This window comes from Elephas maximus, chromosome 1 (genome assembly GCF_024166365.1).
Source record: "Elephas maximus indicus isolate mEleMax1 chromosome 1, mEleMax1 primary haplotype, whole genome shotgun sequence".
NCBI lineage: Eukaryota > Metazoa > Chordata > Mammalia > Proboscidea > Elephantidae > Elephas > Elephas maximus.
In genome coordinates this window covers 87,365,419-87,385,905 of record NC_064819.1, presented here as the reverse complement: position 1 = coordinate 87,385,905, position 20,487 = coordinate 87,365,419, and the positions used below count along the sequence as shown (strand labels likewise).

General features: G+C 39.3%; 1 protein-coding gene and 2 pseudogenes across 1 annotated transcript; 1 reads left to right on the top strand and 2 right to left on the bottom strand.

Moving 5' to 3' along the window:
* The window catches only part of LOC126075390 (class I histocompatibility antigen, Gogo-OKO alpha chain-like), a 49,554-nt pseudogene extending 45,397 nt beyond the window's left edge, over positions 1-4,157 (top strand).
* Positions 4,158-10,728: 6,571 nt separating this feature from the next.
* Positions 10,729-11,673, bottom strand: LOC126063624 (olfactory receptor 2W1-like). The gene has a single exon (XM_049862083.1). The coding sequence runs from the start codon at positions 11,671-11,673 to the stop codon at positions 10,729-10,731; it is 945 nt and encodes a 314-aa protein (XP_049718040.1).
* Positions 11,674-18,067: 6,394 nt separating this feature from the next.
* On the bottom strand, positions 18,068-19,994 carry LOC126063575 (40S ribosomal protein SA-like; annotated as a pseudogene).
* Between the last annotated feature and the right edge of the window lie 493 nt (positions 19,995-20,487).

Below are 20,487 nucleotides of genomic sequence, written 5' to 3'. Positions count from 1 at the left end.
TTCTGTGACTAATGATCCATATCAGACCCTGAGAGGATACTTTGTCCTGAAAGGAATGACTCTAAGGAACATGAAGATCCAAGCAGATGGGATGAAAATTTGGGTTTAGGAGTAGATGAGGAAAAAGGGGGGGAGACCTCTGTCCTTGGTGCCCATGGTAGGTACATCAAGCACTCCTGATAGTAAAGGCAGGGAACAGCACAGGGATGTCTAAACCATCCTCTGGAATGTGAGTGCATTCCTGACCGGCAAGAGTCCCCGGCTCTAAATGGGAAATCTAATCGGAGATCTTCCCTACTTTAAGCTATTCCTGCCCCAACATACATTCTCTGGGTATGAATGAACCTGATGAAAACTGACTCTTGCAAAGATTTGCAGCCCACATTTATGTCGCCTGCATGCTTCAAAATGGGAAGGCACTAATGTTGTATGTCTGTCCATCCACTGTGGATTTGGGCTGGGCTGTGTAATGGTGATATGAGATCATGAGTGTGAAGAACCTAGTGCAGGTTTTCAAATATGGTGGATGTACATTGACTGTTCCCTTTCCTTCTAAAGACAAAACACTCCGTCATTAAATGGCCTGATTCTTGGAGTCACACAGACCTCTGTTCCTGTGCTGGGCTCATATCCCTCCTCTTCATCATCAGTTTCCCACTCTACTGGCTCATTCATTCTTGCATGCACACATGTTGTAAAATCTCCCATTTAAACAGACAAAATGTAAAATTTTGTCAAAGTAAAATCCTATAAAACCTCATCACCTGATCCATGTCTCACTCCAGTTACTGCCTCATTTCCGTGGCACTCCTTATAGAACAATTCTGAGTCTATTCGTTCACCCATGATATTCTAAAAATGTTGAGCTTTTATTTTTATCAAATGAATATAGGCCCACAGTTTAAAAGTTCAAAAACTTTATGAGCCTTATTTTGAAGAAGCCATCCTCAATCTTCCATGTACCCCATTTCCTGAACTCCAGAAAATAACCAAAACCAAATCTGTTTCTATTGAGTTGATTCTGATTCATAACAACCCTATAGGACAGAGTAGAACTACTCCATAGGGTTTCCAAGGAAGGGCTGGTGGACTCGAGTTGGTGACCTTTTGGTTAACAGCCTGAGTTCTTAACTGCTGTGCCATCAGGGCCCCAGAAGGAACCGCTTTAAATTCTTTCAGTTGATTCTCTTTAGTGTTATTTCTATGCCTCTACATAACGTATTTATACTGCTCATTCGTTGTTTTCCAGTTTTATGTATCATCTATAATGGATTATCTCTCCTTCACATACCCCCGTCCTCCCAACATAGCTATGTTATACTTTTGGTTAGCTCAGTGTTCATTGTTTACTGTTGTTGTTCTTGTGTGCTGATTCCAACTCACAGTGACCCTACAGGACAGGGTAGAGCTCCTCCATAGGGTTTCCAAGGCTGTAATCTCTATGGAAAAAGATAGCAGATTATGCCTGTGACTGAAGGATCTAATGAACTACAACAGCAGAGAACCCATCAACTTAGATTTAAGGGGTCAGAGAAAGAATGAAAGGAAAGGACTCTGTGTGCTTCTTGGAATTCTACAGGTAGGAAACAGACCAAAGGAGCTACATCTGTTGTTCTCCAAGAAAAGAAAATTACCATCCCTGGAGCAGCTTGCAGATCAGCAGAACTATTGGAAGGAACACAGGAAGCAGTGTCTTCTCAGTTTCAAAGAGTGGGGCAATAGTCTCCTGGATCACAAAGTGTGGGACCACACCCTCCTAGGTTTCAAAGAGTTGGATCTTCACCAACTTGCTTCCAGAGTGTGGGGCTGTCATTAAGGTGTGCCAGGTGGATGGGCCATTGCCCAAGCTGAGGGTGTGGGGCTTCCATGCCCAACGGGCAGAAAAAGGGGTCTGCTGGGGTTGAGGGGTGGGGTTGGCATGCAGATGGATGAGGAGAATGAGGTCACATAAAGCTGAGGGAGCACAGTTGCCTTCCCAGTGGGCCTGGAAGATGGGACACAAGCATAGGGCCAAGGAATGTCCACCCGGAATTCAGAGGGCATGGCCAACACCCAGAGTCTGGAGAGCAGGGCTATTGCCCAGATGGTCTTACAGAAGAGGTGATTTTTTTCAAGCGTTGAGATCTAATGTAATTTTTTCTGCTGGGTTTTGGATTTGCTTGTACCTGTTATCCCTTCATTCCCTCCAGTTCCTCCCATTTGTAATGGAAGTGTCTACCTTGTGCCTCTTCTTTCATTGTACTATAGAAGCAGATGACTTGTATTCTAGATTTCACAGGTTCACAGATGAAGAGGAATTATGCCCTAGGATAGAATACGCCTTAAGTCTCACCTATATTTGAGATTTTGAGCCTGGAGTTGATTTAAGATTTTGGGGATGATGTGATAGGTGAGTGTGTTTTGCATGTGACAAGGGCTTGAATTTTGGGTGGCTAAAGGGTTTTTTTAAAGGGTAGAATGTTATGAATTGAATTATGTCCCCCCAAAATTCTAACCTCTTTGTTATGTTAATTGTTGTCTTTGTTATGTTAATGAGGCAGAATTAATGTAAGATGTATCTTGACTTTATTTCTTTTAAGATATAAAGAGATTAAACAAGCAAGTAGAACAGTAGAGATGGGGGAAGATTGATGCCAAGCCATATAGAGATCTCCAAGGAACCAGGAAACAAACTGAAGAGACAAGGACATTCCCCTGGAGCTGACAGAGAAAGAACGCCTTCCCCTAGATCCAACGGTCTGAATTCAGACTTCTGGCCTCCTAAACTGTGAGAAAATAAATTAATTTCCATTTGTTAAAGCCATCTACTTGTGTTTTCTCTGTTATAGCAGCACTAGACAACTAAGATATGACCCATGGGAGGTAATGCAGAGTTCTTGAATTTTCTGAACTTTCCCCTCAGTGTCTCCAAAGATACACGTGACCAACCACCACCTCTCTGACCATAAGGTCACAGTGAGGTGGTAGGCTCTGGGCTTCTACCTGGTAGAGGTCACCCTGACCTGGCAGTGAAACAGGACCAGGACACAGAGTTTGTGGAGACCAGTCCTGCAGGGGACAGAACCTTCCAGAAGTGGGCAATCATGGTGGTGCCCTCTGGAGATGAACAGAGATACACGTGTATCAGCCCCTCACCTTGAGATGGGGCAAGAAGGGCAGGAGGCCTTCTGGAAACCTCCAAGGATTCAGAGCTCCTCACCTCCCTTCTCTTTCCAGAACTGTTCCAAGTCCATCACCTCCATCATGGGAATCATTGCTGGCCTGGTTCTCCTTGGAGTTGTGGTCATCAGAGCTGCAGTGACTGGAGCTGTGGTCTGGAGAAAGAAGAGATCAGGAAGGATAGGGGTAGTTGTGTGAGTTTTCTTGTCCCACTGGGTGGTTTCAAGTCCCAGGTAGATTTGCCACCTCATTTTGGGTGGCACCATCCACACAGGTGCTAACCCAGTCTGGGGCCCTGTATGCTAACAATTACTCTTTTGTAAAGCACATGTGGAAATGAATGGCAGATCTTCTGCCTTAAGGCTTTGATGATGGAGACTTTATTCACAATAATCAAAGGTCACAGAGGAAGGTTCTGCTGAGGACAGATTTCCAGGAGTGTTGTTAGTCCAGTCACAGTTCTGGAACCTTCTCTGGGATTCAGGACTAGAGAGCTCTTCTAGGACCTCATGGTCCTGTCTACTCCCCAATCTCTTGCAGAGTGCTTTGTTCCCACAGGTGGGAAAGGAGGGAGCTACACTCAAGCTGCAAGTAAGTATGAAGGAAGAGAGGCTGATCCTGAGACTCTTGGGATAGTGTAGATGGGAGGCTATGTGGGAGCCCCCTCACCCTATAATTCCCATTCTCCTAGTCTTATCTTCCCTGGGTTCTGACAAGGTCTTGTTTTTGTTCTTCTCCAGGCATGGACAGTGCCAAGCTCTCCAATGTGTCTCTCAGGGCTTCTAAAGGTGAGACTCTGGAGGGGTTGGAGCAGAGGGGACAAGACTGGGTTATGGGGACTCTTTGGATTTGGGCATTTTGAAATTGTGGTGGGCTGTTCAGAGTGTCAACACTTATAGTGACTGACTTTAACTTGTTCATGATTCTTTTCTTCTGTAGCCTGAGACTGCTATGGTATGAGATTTGTTCACAACCTACTTTGTGATTCAAGAACCCCTAACGTCTCTTTCTGCAACTGATGTCTGATGTGTCTGCATTCCTATCAGCATAATGTGAGGATGTGGTGGAACTAATCCACCTGTTATGGACTAAATTGTATCTGCCCCAAATTTGTGTCAATTTAGCTAGGCCATGATTCCCAGTATTGTGTGATTATCCACCATTTTGTCATCTGATGTGATTTTCCTATGTGTTGTAAATTCTACCTCTATGATGTTAAGGTTAATGAGGCAGGATTAGAGGCAGTTATGTTAATGAGGCAAGACTCAATCTACAAGATTAGCTTGATCTTGAGTCAATCTCTTTTGAGATATAAAAGAGAGAAGTGAGCAGAGAGACTGAGCGGGGGGCTCATTACCACCAAGCAAGAAGAGCCAAGAGTGTGCTTCCTTGCCCTGAGAAGCTCCTAGGCCTTCCCCAAAAACCAACAGAGAGAGAAAGTCTTCCACTAGAGCTGGCACCCTGAATTTGGGCTTGTAGCCTCCTAAACTGTGAGAGAATAAATTTCTCTTTGTTAAAACCATCCACCTGTGGTATTTCTGTTATAGCAGCATAGATAACTAAGACATCTACCCCTGCCCACTAGGACACCCCTCCCCACACTGACCTGTGTCCCTCCCCGTTCCAGCAGTAGTGAGACTGGACTCTCTGATGTAACTTCCTGTTGCTCTGAGCTGCAATTTCTCACTTCTCTGTTGAAAATGAGAATCTGGTAATGAATTTGATTATTCAAATGCTTGTATCAATTTATTTTCACACCTCCAGTGTAGGAGAGTGCCCATTGTTCCACAAGCATTGTCTTGTATACTTGATAACATTTCCTATTATTAGGCTTTTTTTTTTTTTTTTTTTTAGATACTCTGGTGGCTGTGTAATGGATCTCATAATAATTTTAAAGTTTATTTCTCTAATAGCTAATGAGGTTGAACATTTTTTTTCTCGTTTATTGTTCTTTTAGATACCCCTTTTGGTAAAGAGCCTGTTTGAGTCCATTACCCATTTTTCAACTGAGTGGCTTTTCTTATATTCATTTGTAAGAATTCTTTATATATTCTCCACATAAACCCCTTTTTATCATAAGTGTAGTAAATACCTTTTCCCACTCTGTGGTTTCATAAAAAGAATCTATTCATGTTAATGTAGTCTAACTTTATCCATATTTTTTATGGTTAGTATGTTTTTATATTAAGAAAGCATCCTTATTGTGAAGACATTGTCCCATGTTACTTCTAGAAGCTTGATTTTAACTCTCATAATTATATCTGCAATTGATTTTACTTTGTGTATTTGCAAATTAGGTGTCAAGTCATATATTTTCTCATATTTCTCACAGCTTTGAAGTGCCATCTTTTCCATATGTCATGCATACATGTGACTTTCTGTACTTTATATTCTATTACATATATTTTCTGTCCCTTTTGCTAATACTTCACCCTCTTAATTACTGTGGCTCTAGGTTAGGCATTGGTATCTGGTAGAGCATTTCCCCTTGTTCTTCTTTAAGAGTCTTTTTTGTTCTAGGTCCTTAACATTTTAATGTAAATTTCAGAATCAGTTTTTCAACTTCAACAGAAGAAATTATCCAATGCGATTTTGATTAGGATTTTTTTGAAAGAATCTATCAAGCCTTCAAGTCCATGAAAATGGCATATCACTCCATTTATTTCAGCCTTTATTTATTATCCATAATATTTTGTAGAATCCTTACAAAGAACCAAAAACTAAACCTAGTGCTGTCGAGTCGATTCCGACTCAAAGCAACCCTACAGGACAGAGCAGAACTGCCCCATAGAGTTTCCAAGGAGCGCCTGGCAGATTTGAACTGCCAACCCTTTGGCTAGCAGCCATAGCACTTAACCACTGTGCCACCAAGGTTTCCAGTAGAATCCTTATAGAGGTCTTATATATCATTTATTAAATGAATTCCAAGGTAGTTTATATTGTGATGCTATTTGAAGTATCTTTAAAATTTTTATTTTGTAACTGTGACTGGAATAATTATTAAAAAATAATTCATTGCAGAAAATTTAAAACCTACACTTTGATATTAAGATGTCAATGCTTATCTTTTTGCAACTATTTAAGCTTAGCAAAACTTAGTTTAAAATTAGAACAGGTGTGCGTCAGGCCTGTATCCTTTCACCATACTTAGTCTGTATGAGTAATTGAGAAGCTGGACTATATGAAGAAGAATTTGACATCAAGGTTGATGGAAGACTCATTAATAACCTGCAATATGCAGATGACATAACCTTGCTTGCTGAAGGCTAAGAGGACTTTAAATGCTTACTGACAAAGATCAAAGACTAAAGTCTTCAGTATGGATTACACCTCAACCTAAAGAAAACAAAAATCCTCACAACTGGACCAATAAGCAACGTCGTGATAAATGGAGAAAGGATTGAAGTTGTTAAGGATTTCATTTTACTTGGATCCATAATTAACAAGCAAATGTATCACTTTGATGACTAAGGTGTGCCTGACCAAAGCCATGGTATTTTTAATTGCCTCATACGCATTCGAAATCTGGACAGTGAGTAAGGAAGACCGAAGAAGAATTAACACCTCTGAATTATGCCATTGGTGAAGGATACTGAATATACCGTGAACTACCAGAAAAACAAACAGATCTCTCTTGGAAAAAGTGCAGCCAGAATGCTCCTGGGATTCAAGGATGGCAAGACTTCACCTCACTTACTTAGAAAATGTTATCAGGAGGGACCAGTCCCTGGCAAAGAACATCATGCTTGGTAAAGTAGAGGGTTACTGAAAAAGGGGAAGACCCCCAATGAGGTAGAATGACACACTGACTGCAACAATGGGCTTAAACACAGTAATGATTGTAAAGATGGGGCAGAGCCAGACCGTGTTTTGTTTTGCTGTATATAGAGTCACTACCCAGTCCCAGTGCCATCAAGTACATAGAGTCACTACAAGTCAGAAACTCGACAGCACCTAACAACAACAACAACAAAACATGCATACATTAAATTAAAAATCAAAGGGATACTATGTTAGTTATCTAGTGCTGCTATAACAGAAATACCACAAGTGGATGGTTTTAACAAAGAGAAATTTATTTTCTCACAGTCTAGTAGGCTAGAAGTCCAAATTCAGGGCATCAGCTCCAACGGAAGGCTTTCTCTCTCTCTGCTCTGGAGGAAGGTCCATCTCTTCAGTATTCCCCTGGACTAGGATCTTCTCTGAACAGTAACCCTGGTCCAAAGGATGTGTTGTGTTCCTGGCACTGCTTTCTTGGTGCTAAGAGGACCCCCCTTTCTCTGTGCTCACTTCTCTCTTTCATATCTCAAAAGAGATTGGCTCAAGACACAATCCAATCTTGTAGATTGAGTCCTGCCTCATTAGCATAACTGCCACCTATCCCACCTCATTAACATCATAGAGTTAGGATTTACAATACATAGGGAAATCACATCGGATAACAAAATGGTGGACAATCACATAATACTGGGAATAATAACCTAGCCAAATTTATACACATATTTTTTGGGGACACAATTCAATCCATGACTGGTACATAATTTCCAAAATTCTCGTAGAGAATATCATCAAATATTTGTCAAAAACAGCTGTAGAGTAATGGCTCTCCATCCTCAAAAGTGTACCAGAATTACCTAAGGATGGGTATATAGAAATACAGATGCCTAGGCTCTACCTGTGGTAGGGTAGCTTCTGACATGGCTCCCAACAGTCTCTGCCTCCTGGTATTTATGCCCTTGTGTAATTCCCTCCCTTTTGTGTATGGGATGGACTTAAGGACTTGCTTCTAACTAATAGAATATAGCAAAAGTGATGGAATTGTTATTTCCCTGACTAGATTACAAAAGACTGTGACTTCCATCTTGTTGGCATTTTTCCTCTGGTTCTTCTCACATGCTTGCTCTATGGAGAGAGCCACCTGGCAAGGGCAGCTTCCAGCCAACAACCAGCAAGGAACTGAGGTCCTCAGTTCAAAGGCCTGTGAGGAAATGAAACCGGCCAAAGACCAAACCCAGTGCCATCGAGCCAATTCCGACTCATAGCGGCCCTATAGGACAGAGTAGAACTGCCCCACAGAGTTTCCAAGGAGCGCCTGGCAGATTCAAACTGCCGACCTCTTGGTTACCAGCCATAGCACTTAAGCACTACACCACCAGGTTTTCCTTCTTGTGAAATCTGCCAGCAATCACCAGATGAGCTTAGAAGTGAATCCTGCCCCAACTGAATCTTGAGATGACTGTGAACAACCCCTTGCTGGCAGCCTTGTGAAAGATCATGAAGCAGACGATGCAGCTAAGCTGTATCGTATTGCTGACTCACAGAAACTGTAAGATAATAAATGTATGTTGTTTTACCATGGTAAGTTGGGGATAATTTGTTACACAGCAACTGATAATTAAATACCACCTCAGACATCTGATTTCTGTTGGTCTGAGAAGGGGCCCCCCGCATCCGTATTTTTTTTAAACCTCCCCAGGTGATGCTAATGTACATCCGTGATTACAAATAACTTCCCTAGAGAAACATTTGTATATGCACCCTGGCAGACTTATGCAAAATAATCATTGTTGCATTGCGATAATAGCAAAATACTTGAAACAGCTCAGCTTTCCATCCAACAGGGGTAGAAGGTATACATTTATTATGGCTTATTAATACACTGGAATACTACAGTAGCATAAAGAAATAAAACTCAATTAATCAGCATGAAAGATTCTCAAAAGTCACCTTAATGATTCTCCAGAGTTAATTACTTCATTCATTTATTCCACAAGTTTAGTGCCCTTATGTGTCAGGCACTAGTCTATGGCCAGAGGTATTTCAGTCAACAAAACAGTGTATGTAGAATAATAAGAAAATCACAGAGGTGGATACAGTATGATTTCATTTATAGAAGTGTCAAATGTGGGAAATGAAACAATATATTCTTTAGCGATTCATACATATGAGATAAAACTATAAAGAACAGTAATTGAATAATTAGCGGAAGCTTGAGGGCAGGTGTTATCTTCAGTGAGGAGAGAAGAGTGTGACATAGAAATTAATATATCTTGTAACAGCCTATGGGTGTGTTGTGCCCAAGTTCCAGCAGCAGACAGCAGTGGAAGTTCACACTGTATTCAGGAGGCCCAAAGCTCATGGTTTTTGTAGTTCTGATCCAGTTCTATGAGTGTCGTTGCAGTTTACCAATTATGGTTATTTTTACAGTTAACAATTGTTGCCTGGTAACATGACCAACACTTCATATTTACCTAATCCATAGGTTTCCATAGAAACAGAACTAGAATAGGAAAAACAGAGCCCATCTGCCCATGGAGAAGGGAATAGCATTTTTAAGCCTTTACTCACAGGTCCACATTGGGCTTCTCAGGTACCAGTGATCTCCTACTTTTTATCTGGTCAGAGTTCTCTAGTGAAATAGATAATTAGATAAATAGAGAGAGATGGAGATACACAAAATTATTTTAAGGAATTGCTCACTTGATTGTGGGGGGCTGACAAGTTCAAAATTTGTATGTCAGGTGACAGGCTGAAGATTCCTGCAGTCTTGTGTCCCAAAATCTATAGGTCTGATGATAGAAATAATGGACGAGTTCTGGGAAGAAGTCTAGTTGTAGTCTGGAGACAGAAGGGAAAATTCCCTCATGTCCCCCCCGTGCTTTTTTTTGCCTTCAACTGATTGGATGAGGCCCACTCATACTACTGAGGGTAACATGTATCAAGTTAAACAAGTAATTTACTGAAATAGCAAAGATCTTTACTCAAGATATTGGTATTAAGTTATACTGAACAAAGAGTAAATTGTTTCAAGTGGTCCTTATGACAGTCACTGTCCTATAGATTGCATTGGCTTGCACCAAACATACATAAATCTTTGGATGGCCTCATGAAATATTTAACTTACAGAATCATTATTTGTATATTATTATTTAATATACAAATCATAATGTATATGAAACCATTCATTAAGGTCTATATTATTAAAGATCCAAGCACTGGTAAAGAAAATACAAAACTAGATCATCAAAGAAGTTTATTTGTTGTTGTGTGCCAGCAAGTCAATTCCAACTCATAGCGACCTTATGTGACAGAATTGCCACATAGGGTTTCAGAGGCTGTAATCTTTACAGAAGCAGAATGCCAGGTCTTTTCTCCCACAGCGTGGCTGGTGGGTTCAAACCTTTGCCTTTTCGGTTAGCGGCCAAGCGCTTAACCATTGCACCACCAGGGCTCCTAGAACAGTTTTCATAGGCTTGAGGATAAATTCAATAAAATCAAGATTATGTTCACATCCACTATGTATTATATTTCAGGCAAAAATAAAAATTCTTATTGACTCAGTTTGCATGAACACATTCAAATAATTAGAGGCATAAAAGAGCTACGTATAATGGTTATAATATTTTGTATCCAATGGTTTGTATCCACAAAAAGTTTGCATAAAAGAATTATTATATTAATTGATTTCTATGATCTAGGGATTACCTGCCTCAGTAAATATCGAGGACAATTAGAAAAGTATTCCATTGCCTTATTTACTCTAATATTTTTCTATGTTGTCCAGTTATCCTACATTTTTGTTGATTTATAATCAACTTTCACCAGCTTCTTGAGTGCACTCTTCATGTCCTTATTCCTCAAGGTGTAGATAAGGGGGTTGAGACTTGGAGTGATGATGGTGTAAAAGAGAGTGAGGAACTTGCCCTGGTCTTTGGAGGCACTGTTACCTGGCTGCAGGTACAAGTAGATAATAGTTCCATAGAAGATGGATACCACAGTGAGATGAGATCCACAGGTATTAATTGCTTTTCGTTGGCCTGCTTTTGACTTCATTCTCAGCACAGCTTGGGCAATGTAACCATAGGATATAAGAATCAGGAAGAGGGGTGTAAGGACAATGACAATGCCTAAAGCAAAAACAGACATTTCAACTGCTGTGGTATCTACACATGATATCTTAACCATAGCTGGCAACTCACACAAGAAATGATCCAGAATGTTGTTTTCACATCTAGGTAAATCAAGTGTGAGTGTACACAATACCAAAGAATCAGCCAGACTAACACCCCAGACCATGACGATCATCTTGAGACATAGATGTGGGTTCATGATTACCAAATAATGCAGGGGTTTACAAATAGCTGTAAAACGATCATAGGACATAACAGCCAGGAGAAGGCACTCAATGGAGCCCATCCACATATAAACATAGAGTTGAATGATACAGCCCACAAACGTGATGGACTTATCAGATCCCCACAAGTTAACCAGCATCTGAGGTATGATGCTGGTGGTGAAACACAGGTCTAGGAAAGATAAATTCCTGATGAAAAAATACATTGGTGTGTGCAGATGGGAATTCAGGAGAGATGCAAGAATGATGGCTGTGTTACCCACCAATGTAATTAAGTAGAAGATGGTGACAACTCCTGACAGGACTATCTCCAGTTTGGGATGATCAGAGAAGCCAAGCAGAATAAAACCATGTAGAGAACTATGATTGTTTTGCCCCATAGTCCTTCAACACCTATCCTGAAATGAGAAGAACAAAATGAGGAGGAGGAAGAGAAAAAAAGGAAAAGAAGGCAGAAGAGAAGAAGAAATTTGTCAACACAGACTATGGTATATAAATAACACAGAGGGAGAGAAGGTATGTTTAATAATTGAAAAATACAATGGATAAAAAATATTGTAGTCAGGTAATCTGGTATTTGTTTTGGATTTCTTTTTTGATGATGAATTCAGGATTACACTCTTTAGGTAACACTGAGAAGTTCATCCTTAAACTCAAGAGTCTGAATTTTCTTACAAGTAAATTTCAGTCTGGGATAGACATGATTCTAAAATGATGTGACACTATGATTCTCTATAAATCTAGTTACCCAATATAATGAAAATATTCTTGTTCAGAGAATTTGTCTATTCATCTATTCCCTATTTGACTAATGTCAGAATGAGAAAAAGAGCGTCCCTTTTTCCATTTCTTCGTGAACAGCACCTTTGATCTCCCAGCCTTCATCTGCCTCATCCCAACAACTAACTTATTACCTTAACTGGTAAATTTCATTTTAAAAATATACTTAACTATCCTTTCACTTTTTTTTTAATTCCCACCACCACTACCCTAATCTAAAGCACTATCTCCTCTCTTCTAGTTTCTGGTAATAGTCTTCTGTCCTTATATCTAGACTTATCCTTTTATATTTTTACAAGATTTAGTAAGATCACATCATCCATGTGTTTAAAAGCTATCAATTGCTTTCTCTAACATTTAGGAAATATTCAGATTCTTTAGGATGATGGAGATGAACCTGCCTGATTTGGTTCCTGCCTAGGTCTCATTGTCGTCTTACAATTCCCTTTACCCATATTCATTACTAGCCCTCTATCAGTTTTTCACAGGTCAATTTCATCCCCATCTAAAGCCCATGGAACCCTTCCCTTTTTTATCTGGATAATTTCTACTCATCTTCTAGGTCACCACTAAAATGTTTCTTGCTTAAAGAGGAATTCCCTGAACCCACACTCTCTTTTAGCTTTATATTTTATATCATGTATAAGGAACTCCTACAGAGAGCCAGTACAGCATGGAGCTTAGGAACATAGCTTGAGAGTTTATGTTCATGTCCCATCTCTGCCAGTTATTTAGCTGTGTGGTCTCAGGCAAGTTACATAACCCTTCTGGGCTCAATGTTCTCATCTCTAAAATTGGAACAATAAAAATACCTAGCAATGGAGTGAAGATCAAATGAGTAATACATGTAAGATTCTTAGAACAATGCTTGGGACATAGTCCCTCTCAAAATCATTAATTACTACAAATATTTTTGTGGTAGTGGTGGTGTGCCATAGAGTCTATTCAACTCATAGTGACCCTATAGGACAGAGTAGAAATGTCCCCTAGGGTTTCCAAGGCTATAAATCTTTATGGAAGTCGGCTGCCATATCTGTCTCCTGCGGGGTGGCTGGTGGGTTCAAACTGCTGACCTTTCAGTTAGCAGCCAAGCACTTAACCACTATGCCAGTAGAGCTCCTTGCAAATATAAGAAGATATTATAATGATGCACCATGTAGATACAAGTTGCTTACCATTCCTCCTACCCTAGTCTATAACCTTTAAGAAAGCAGACATGATGGCTTGTGTACTTCACTCTATCTCTAACCCCTAAAGCAGGTCCCCCAGATAGACACAGTTTTTGAATAAATGAAAAGTTAAATCATGCTATGAATAATTATGAAAAATCACTTAAAGTTATTAGTTAGCATTTTCTTTACATTAAAAACTTAGACATCTTGTGAAGTTACTTGAATGGGGTGACCGAAGATGGTGGATTAATGGAAAAGACTGCGGTTTTAACTCTGTAGTAACGAATAACCACTTTATTCAGTTCAATGAAAAATAATTTAAAACATTAGTGTCTACTTGAAGGACTAATAAAGCTAATGTTCTTTAATAGTGTGATACCTACAGCTCCCCTATACACTCATGAGCACATCAGAACTGCCGAAACTTTTAGCAATTAAACAGATAAGTGACAATCCACCTTCTTGTCATTGAATATAGAAAGATACCACCTGAAGCAAAAATAACACCCGAAATGATTCAGTTAAAAAAGAAAACATACGATTTAAAAAATAGCAGTAAAATATCAAACTGATATGTGTACAGGTATAGCACACACAAAAAAAATTGTGCTTTTTGCTTGTTATGTTATTTCAAATATGCTACTTCAGTAATACGAAGAGCTTACTTCAAACTGTGGCCATGGTCTGTTCAATAGTGTACACATTCACCGAACTAACTGAATATACTGGTCAACATAGTCATTTTGAGATAGTTATTTGGTGATTTCTTCAGAATTTGCTTTTAAAGAATAACATTTTGAGGCTGGTTTCTGCCATTGACAAAACTAGACAAAAAAACAAAAAAAAAAACCCTCTCTGAAATGTGTTACAAGCTGTCACACACCATTAGAGTCCTGTAATGTCTGAGCAAGGGATGAATAAATACCATTTATTTTGATACACATGTTGGTTTGTGTAATTGTGCATGACTTCTGAGTAAAATAGGACTTCAATTAAAATTATGTGAAAACAAAATGAAAATATTTTAAAAATTAAAATCAATCCCATACTGCTAATCCTTGACTACATTCATAATCACTACAGTCCCCAAAGATGAATTCACGAAGGGAAAAAGATTACTCTTTTCTTATTAAAAAAATGACATAGGAAATCTTGAAATAATTTTCCATGCACATTACATGATTTAGATATGGATCCAAAATATGAGTCCTTCCCAGCTCCATAATCTTCATGAATAAAGTACAATATTTTGATCTTCTTTTTCAATTTAATCTACATTTTCCTCTTTTATTTCTGCTAGATGAAAATGCCTGAAATCACAAATCAAGAAATGACTTTGTGTTCAAGTCTTATACCAGATAATAAATTTATCTTTCCTTACTAATATAGACAGAAGGATTTCTCTGCAGAGACTGACAGCATTTATTTAATCTCAGACTTCTGAAAAAAAACCAGAAATATCAGTCCATATAGTTTTAAGTTTTCATTCTACTTTTTGCAAATTGTTTTCCCAACTCAGTCACACTATTTTCCAAGAAATACTAAAGAGTTACATTACTGTGCTCCAGAGTGAATTCCCTTGGTGGTCTATTTTTCAACCAGTGTAGAACCCACTCTAAAGAAAATGGATCCTGGTTCAGCATTTGCTCTCCAGGCTGCAGCTCTCTTGTGTGTTCCCTGCAGCGCCTCGGCGAATTCGGCTGTTTTCCTGATGTTTGTTAAGGTACAGATTCTTGGCAGGACTCCTCCCTCTTGAACATGTGATTTCAGGTAAGGGGATGACACCTGTCACAAAATCTCACTACTTGTTCTGACTTTAAAAGAACTTGCAAATACTAGGTCTTAATCCTAGAGAAATATTACACGAAGTAACAGACGACTCAGGATAAGAATTAAATAAAATTTCCCAACATTGCCTGGAAATCTAGATCATCAAGAAAGATGTTCTAAACCAGCAGGACTACATCCTGTAGACTTCGCTAGAGTAAACTGCTGTAGAAGAAGCCAGCTGATGAAACATTTGGAGGATATGACCATATTCTGATATTTCACAATGACAAATTTAGTGAATGCAAAACTTATTCAATGTGAAGGAAAGCTGTAGTTCAGGGAAATGACAAAATAAATGTCTTCTCAAAATTTTCACTTCTTGTTTCTCTAGGTAGTGTAACTTACAAACAACAAAATTTGTTCTTAAATAATGTACAATTCTAACACTAGAATTATAACATATATTGACTCTACAAAATATTCATACCATTATTAGCACACGTTTATTTTGAAAATAAATTTGCTCTGAACAAATTTCATTTCAGTAATGTACTTCTAATAGTCTTTTCTGACATCCAAGGTTGAAACCATTGTCTGTGACAGTGAAGATATTCAATCTCCAAAACTCTAAACAGAAAGTTGAACATCATAAGAAATTTGTATTTTTATTCAGTGCTAACATGCCTTTACCTTGATGACAACTTTTGATGATTCAAATCCTTCAACACCTATGACAATAGTTCCCTGTGTCTGAAAGGTCACTATTTAAACCTTAAGACCTCGAGCAAGTGTATGGCCTGAAGAATTTTCTGATCTTTATAATCCTTGAATTAAAATTTCAAACCACCAATCATCATGTTAATAAAATACTTAAGCACTAACTGACTGCCTCATGATATATGTTTAAATGTGGCTAACTGCTCATCACCCCAAGCAATGAAACTATTTTAATAATCTGCTTCTTTATGACAGTAATCATTATATTCTACATATAATCATTATTTTCTACATTATATTGTATATTATACTTTATATAATATAATCATTATATTCTACATTTACGTAATCATTATATTCTGCATTTGAGGTGCAATGATTAGATTGATAGATCCTGGAGTCAGAGGTTTTGGGCTCAAATCCTGGTGTTACCACTTACCGGCTGTGTGGACTTGGGCAAGTTGCTTAACCTCTTGGTGCTGTAGATTTCTTATTTATAATTGGGTCTTTTAGTCCCAGTTCTCTAGAGAAGCAAAACTAGTAAAGTGTATATATAAATATAAAGAGATTTTCTTCAAGGAAATGGCTCATGCAATTGTGGGGGCTGATAAGTCCCAAATCTGTGGGTCAGGCAGCAAACTGAAGACTTCTGCCGACTCACGTGGTTGCAGAGGTTGAGGAATCCAAAATCTGCATGTTGGGCAGTAGACTGGAGGCCTGTGCTGGATCACTGGGTTGTAGAGCCTGGTGAATCCAAAATCTGCAGGTCAGGCCAAAAGCTTATGTCCCAAGAACTGGAAGTCAGGCAATGAGAAGAATGCAGAGTCAAGGAAGAGTGAGCTTCTCCAGAACATCCATTTATATGCTGGAGGCACACCACATCCCCAAGGAAACTCTCTTATAACTGACTGGCTGATCACATCAAATCATATCATGGATGTGATTACATTATATTATATTATTGAAGAGCAATCAATCCAATTCTCAGGAGTTTGGCAAACTCCTGAGAATTATGGCTTAATTAAGTTGACACATAACGTTTAACCATCGCTTAAGTGGATAGTGATAGTTGCTAGTTTATAGGGTTAGTATGAGAGTTAAATTAGTTTAATGCATGTAAAATATTACAGCACTGATTGTCACACAGTGAACATGCAAGTATTAGCTATCACTATTTCAGTCAATTCAAGGAGTGTATGCTACAAATATATTTATAATTAATCAATTTGGGGAGAGCTCACGCTGGTATCTAACAATACACCTGAGAATATTTCTCCCTCTAAACCACTTCATACACACACACAGGGTAATTTTATGTGTCGACTTGGTTAGGCTATGGTGCCCAGTTGTAGTTCAGATGTTGGTATAAGGTAGTTACATGTGATTAAATCAGTTAGTCTTAAGCAGAATATCCTCCCAATGTGGGTTGGCCTTATCCAATCAGTTGAAGGCCTTAAGAATGAAAAGGGAGTTTTCACCTTTCTGTTTACAGACTGTAAATAAACAGTCTTCCAAAGCTTTTCCACTCTTTCCACTCATTGCTTGACCTATGGATTTTGGGACACAAGACTGCAGGGATCTCCAACTTATTGCCTAACCTACAGATTTTGGACTTTTCAGCCCCTAAAAAGGTGCATTCAATTCCTTAAAATAAATCTTTATCTCTGTCTACCTACCCACCTGCCCACCCACTCACTTACTCACTCATCAATCCATCCATCTATCTACCAATCCATGTGATTCTGCTTCTCTAGAGAACCCTGACTAAGACACCCCTTACCTGGATAAACAGTAGGAAATCACTCGTACTTTAGAAGCCCACTGTGGATCTGTGAGTGAAGGTTTAAAAATTCTATTCCCCTTTTCATGGAAAATGACCTCTGTTTTTCCTGATTTTAGCTCCTTTTCTATGGAAACTTATGGATTAGATAACTATGGAGCATTGGTCATGTTACCAGGCCACATTATTTATTATAAAAACAATCCTGTAAACTGCATTAGCATTCATAGAACTGGATCAGAGCTACAAATCCCATGAGCTTCAGGCTTCCCAGACTGTGTCGTGACTTTTATTGGTATGTCTTTTGACAGCACAGTCAGGGTCTCCTCAGGGGAGCCAGGTTTTTCCTTCATTCAAAGGGCTCTGTGTCTATGAACTGGCTTAAATTTTCAATTTAGTTGAGGATCCATGACTTTCTATTTTGATGACGCAAGTCAGATATCTCTAATAGACTTAAGGTTTTTTTTTTCTCTCCTGTATAGCTTTACTCTTTTATTTTTAATTTTTTAGAAACTGATGTTTTTTCTGTCAACCTTATTTCCATATTCTAAGATACTATGGAAGAACCGCATAAGACCACTCAGTGGTTGTTTCTACCCACTCAGCAGCCTGAGCAGTGAGGGCTGCAGACCAGGCTTCAGTTGCAGACTGAACACTCCAATCTTCAGTAGGAAACTGCTGAATAGGCACAGATGGCACCTGCACAGGTTCTGATCAGTCTGTGCCCTCAGGCTGAGCAGTGGTAAATCCAGGAGCAGAAGCTGTCCATTCACCCTGAAATTATCCCTTGATCACAGCCTTTTCAGGTGCAAACTGCTCTTCCTTTTCAATGTCTTCCGGATCTCTGTAGTAGAGATCAGGCATGACCTTCTACAGGTGTTTCCAGAAGATGATGCCACACATTCGGTGAAGTTCTCAGACCAGCATTCATCACATCAGACCCACTGAGTGAGCTCCCTTGTTGTTGTTTCATGGAATGGTAATTTCCACTTACCACAAAGGAGAATCTGTGTGACACAGAGCAAGGATGAGCAGGTTACCATAAGACACCTCTGTGAGAGGCTGATGATCAGCCCTGGGATCGGTAACCACCAGAAGGCTTCTCCCAGAAGGCTGCCTGGATATGGTTAGTGAAGATTCCAGTAGTGAAGCACCCAGAAATAAGAGTGGCTCTAGTGGCGGCCGCAGAGTTCAGCACAGCCCTCTGCCCGGTATTCCTGGAGGATATGACACTGACACCAGGTGGGTTTTCAATGGCAACAATGGCCTGGGCTGCCAACAGAAGCTTCTCCCAGGTCCTCTTCAGGTTTATGATGTAGATGCCATCACTTTTCATTTTGTAGATGCACTGTTCCATTTGGAAGTCAGGACTGGTGCCACCTAAGTGGGTTCCTGCTGCAAGGAATTTGAGGGCATCCTCCTCCTTTATCTGCAGGACATTAAGGGCTCTGGGGGGACATTGTGAAATTTTCCCCTGTTAGACAGTAACCCAGGACAACACCTTATGGACCCTTCTCTGGATAGTGCACATATTTTAATTGACTCCCTAGATGTTAAGACAACAACAACATAAATGTTAACTGTAAAAAGAAAGATTCTCCAGAGTGCATAGAATTTGATCCCAGTTTTACAAATTAAAAAGATCTTATGTATTTAATATGTAGTAACATTTGTACATAGTGAAATTTGTGGAAGAATGCACATGAAGCTGATAAAACTTCATCCGAGTGAGAGGATAAAAAAGGGATAAGGAGAGAAGTAAAAAAAGAAAAGGTAGAAACAAAGATATTCAAATTAAAGTAGGATATTTATTGTCAGCTAGTGATGTAAAACTTTATCTGTGTTGGCCTAAAGAAATGCATAAAGTAGCAAATTCTATACATGAGTTATGATACTTCAGGAAAATGTTAGTCTTCTGTAAATTTATCTGAAGTTATTTGAAGTTTTGCCATGAAAAGTATGATTTATGTAAACATTTAAATTACAAATATAATTTCATTTGGAAAAAGGAATAAAATGAAAAAATATTATTGCCTTCATAGATAGCATAGGTGAGTCTTATAAAAGTCATAAACAACATTGCAAATTCACAAAGAATAATGTGAATGCAATCTCAGAAACCAGGTCACCTAAAGATAATCTCTGCCAAAATGTAGTGAAGACCTTCTCAATATCTTTCTGCCTGGAGCATACTCTTAATACAGGCTACTTACTGATCAATGTCATTAAATATTGGTCTCCATCATCACATTTAATGAGTTAATATTGTTACATTTTATGTATATACCATTGTGGTGAAATGCATTCCTCTATGTGACCTTTTGCCTTGGGTCTTTAGGAAAACAGCTTGAGAGTTTTTTTTCCCTTAAGCCCTGAAGAGTTACCTTTGCCTTAGTTCTTTGAAGAAGGAACTTGGTAGAGGGGTTCCGAGGTTATTTTCTATCCCAGAGGGTTTGTTACTTTTGCCCAGGGGATTTCCCATGTTGATTGACATTTCCTTGGTAAGCTCTAAACAACTTGATGATTTGATACTTTTGCCTGGTAATTAACAAGAACTGAGTTGATTGACATCTCATGGGTAACAGAGGATTGGTTGAACTCTGGTCTGGTTAGGGAGGCTCTGCCTTACAATTGATGAAGATCGGGATATATAAATGGCTGAAAAGCAGCTGTTTTCAGAGGCCTTCATGAAGAGAGGGAGGTGATGGCTAAGCACTGGTCTGGCAGAGAAGCAGAGCCACATGGGAGCCAAGCAGTCCTAAAGCTACTCTGACTGTGAGCTCGGCCAATTAACAGCAGAGAGGCCTGATGGCAAAAAGCAACTGAGAGAGCTGAGCAGGCTGCTACACTGGCTACGAGCTGGGCCAGTTAGCAGCAGGTAGACTGATGGAGAGGACTGATGGGCAGATAAACTGATGGGGAGGCCTGATGGTGAAAAGCTACTGCTAGGAGAGCAGCAGCTGATAGAGCCGTTG

Coding starts and splice junctions, on each gene's coding strand:
- LOC126063624 (XM_049862083.1), bottom strand. CDS start 11,673: ATGGGGCAAAACAATCATAGTTCTCTACATGGTTTTATTCTGCTTGGC.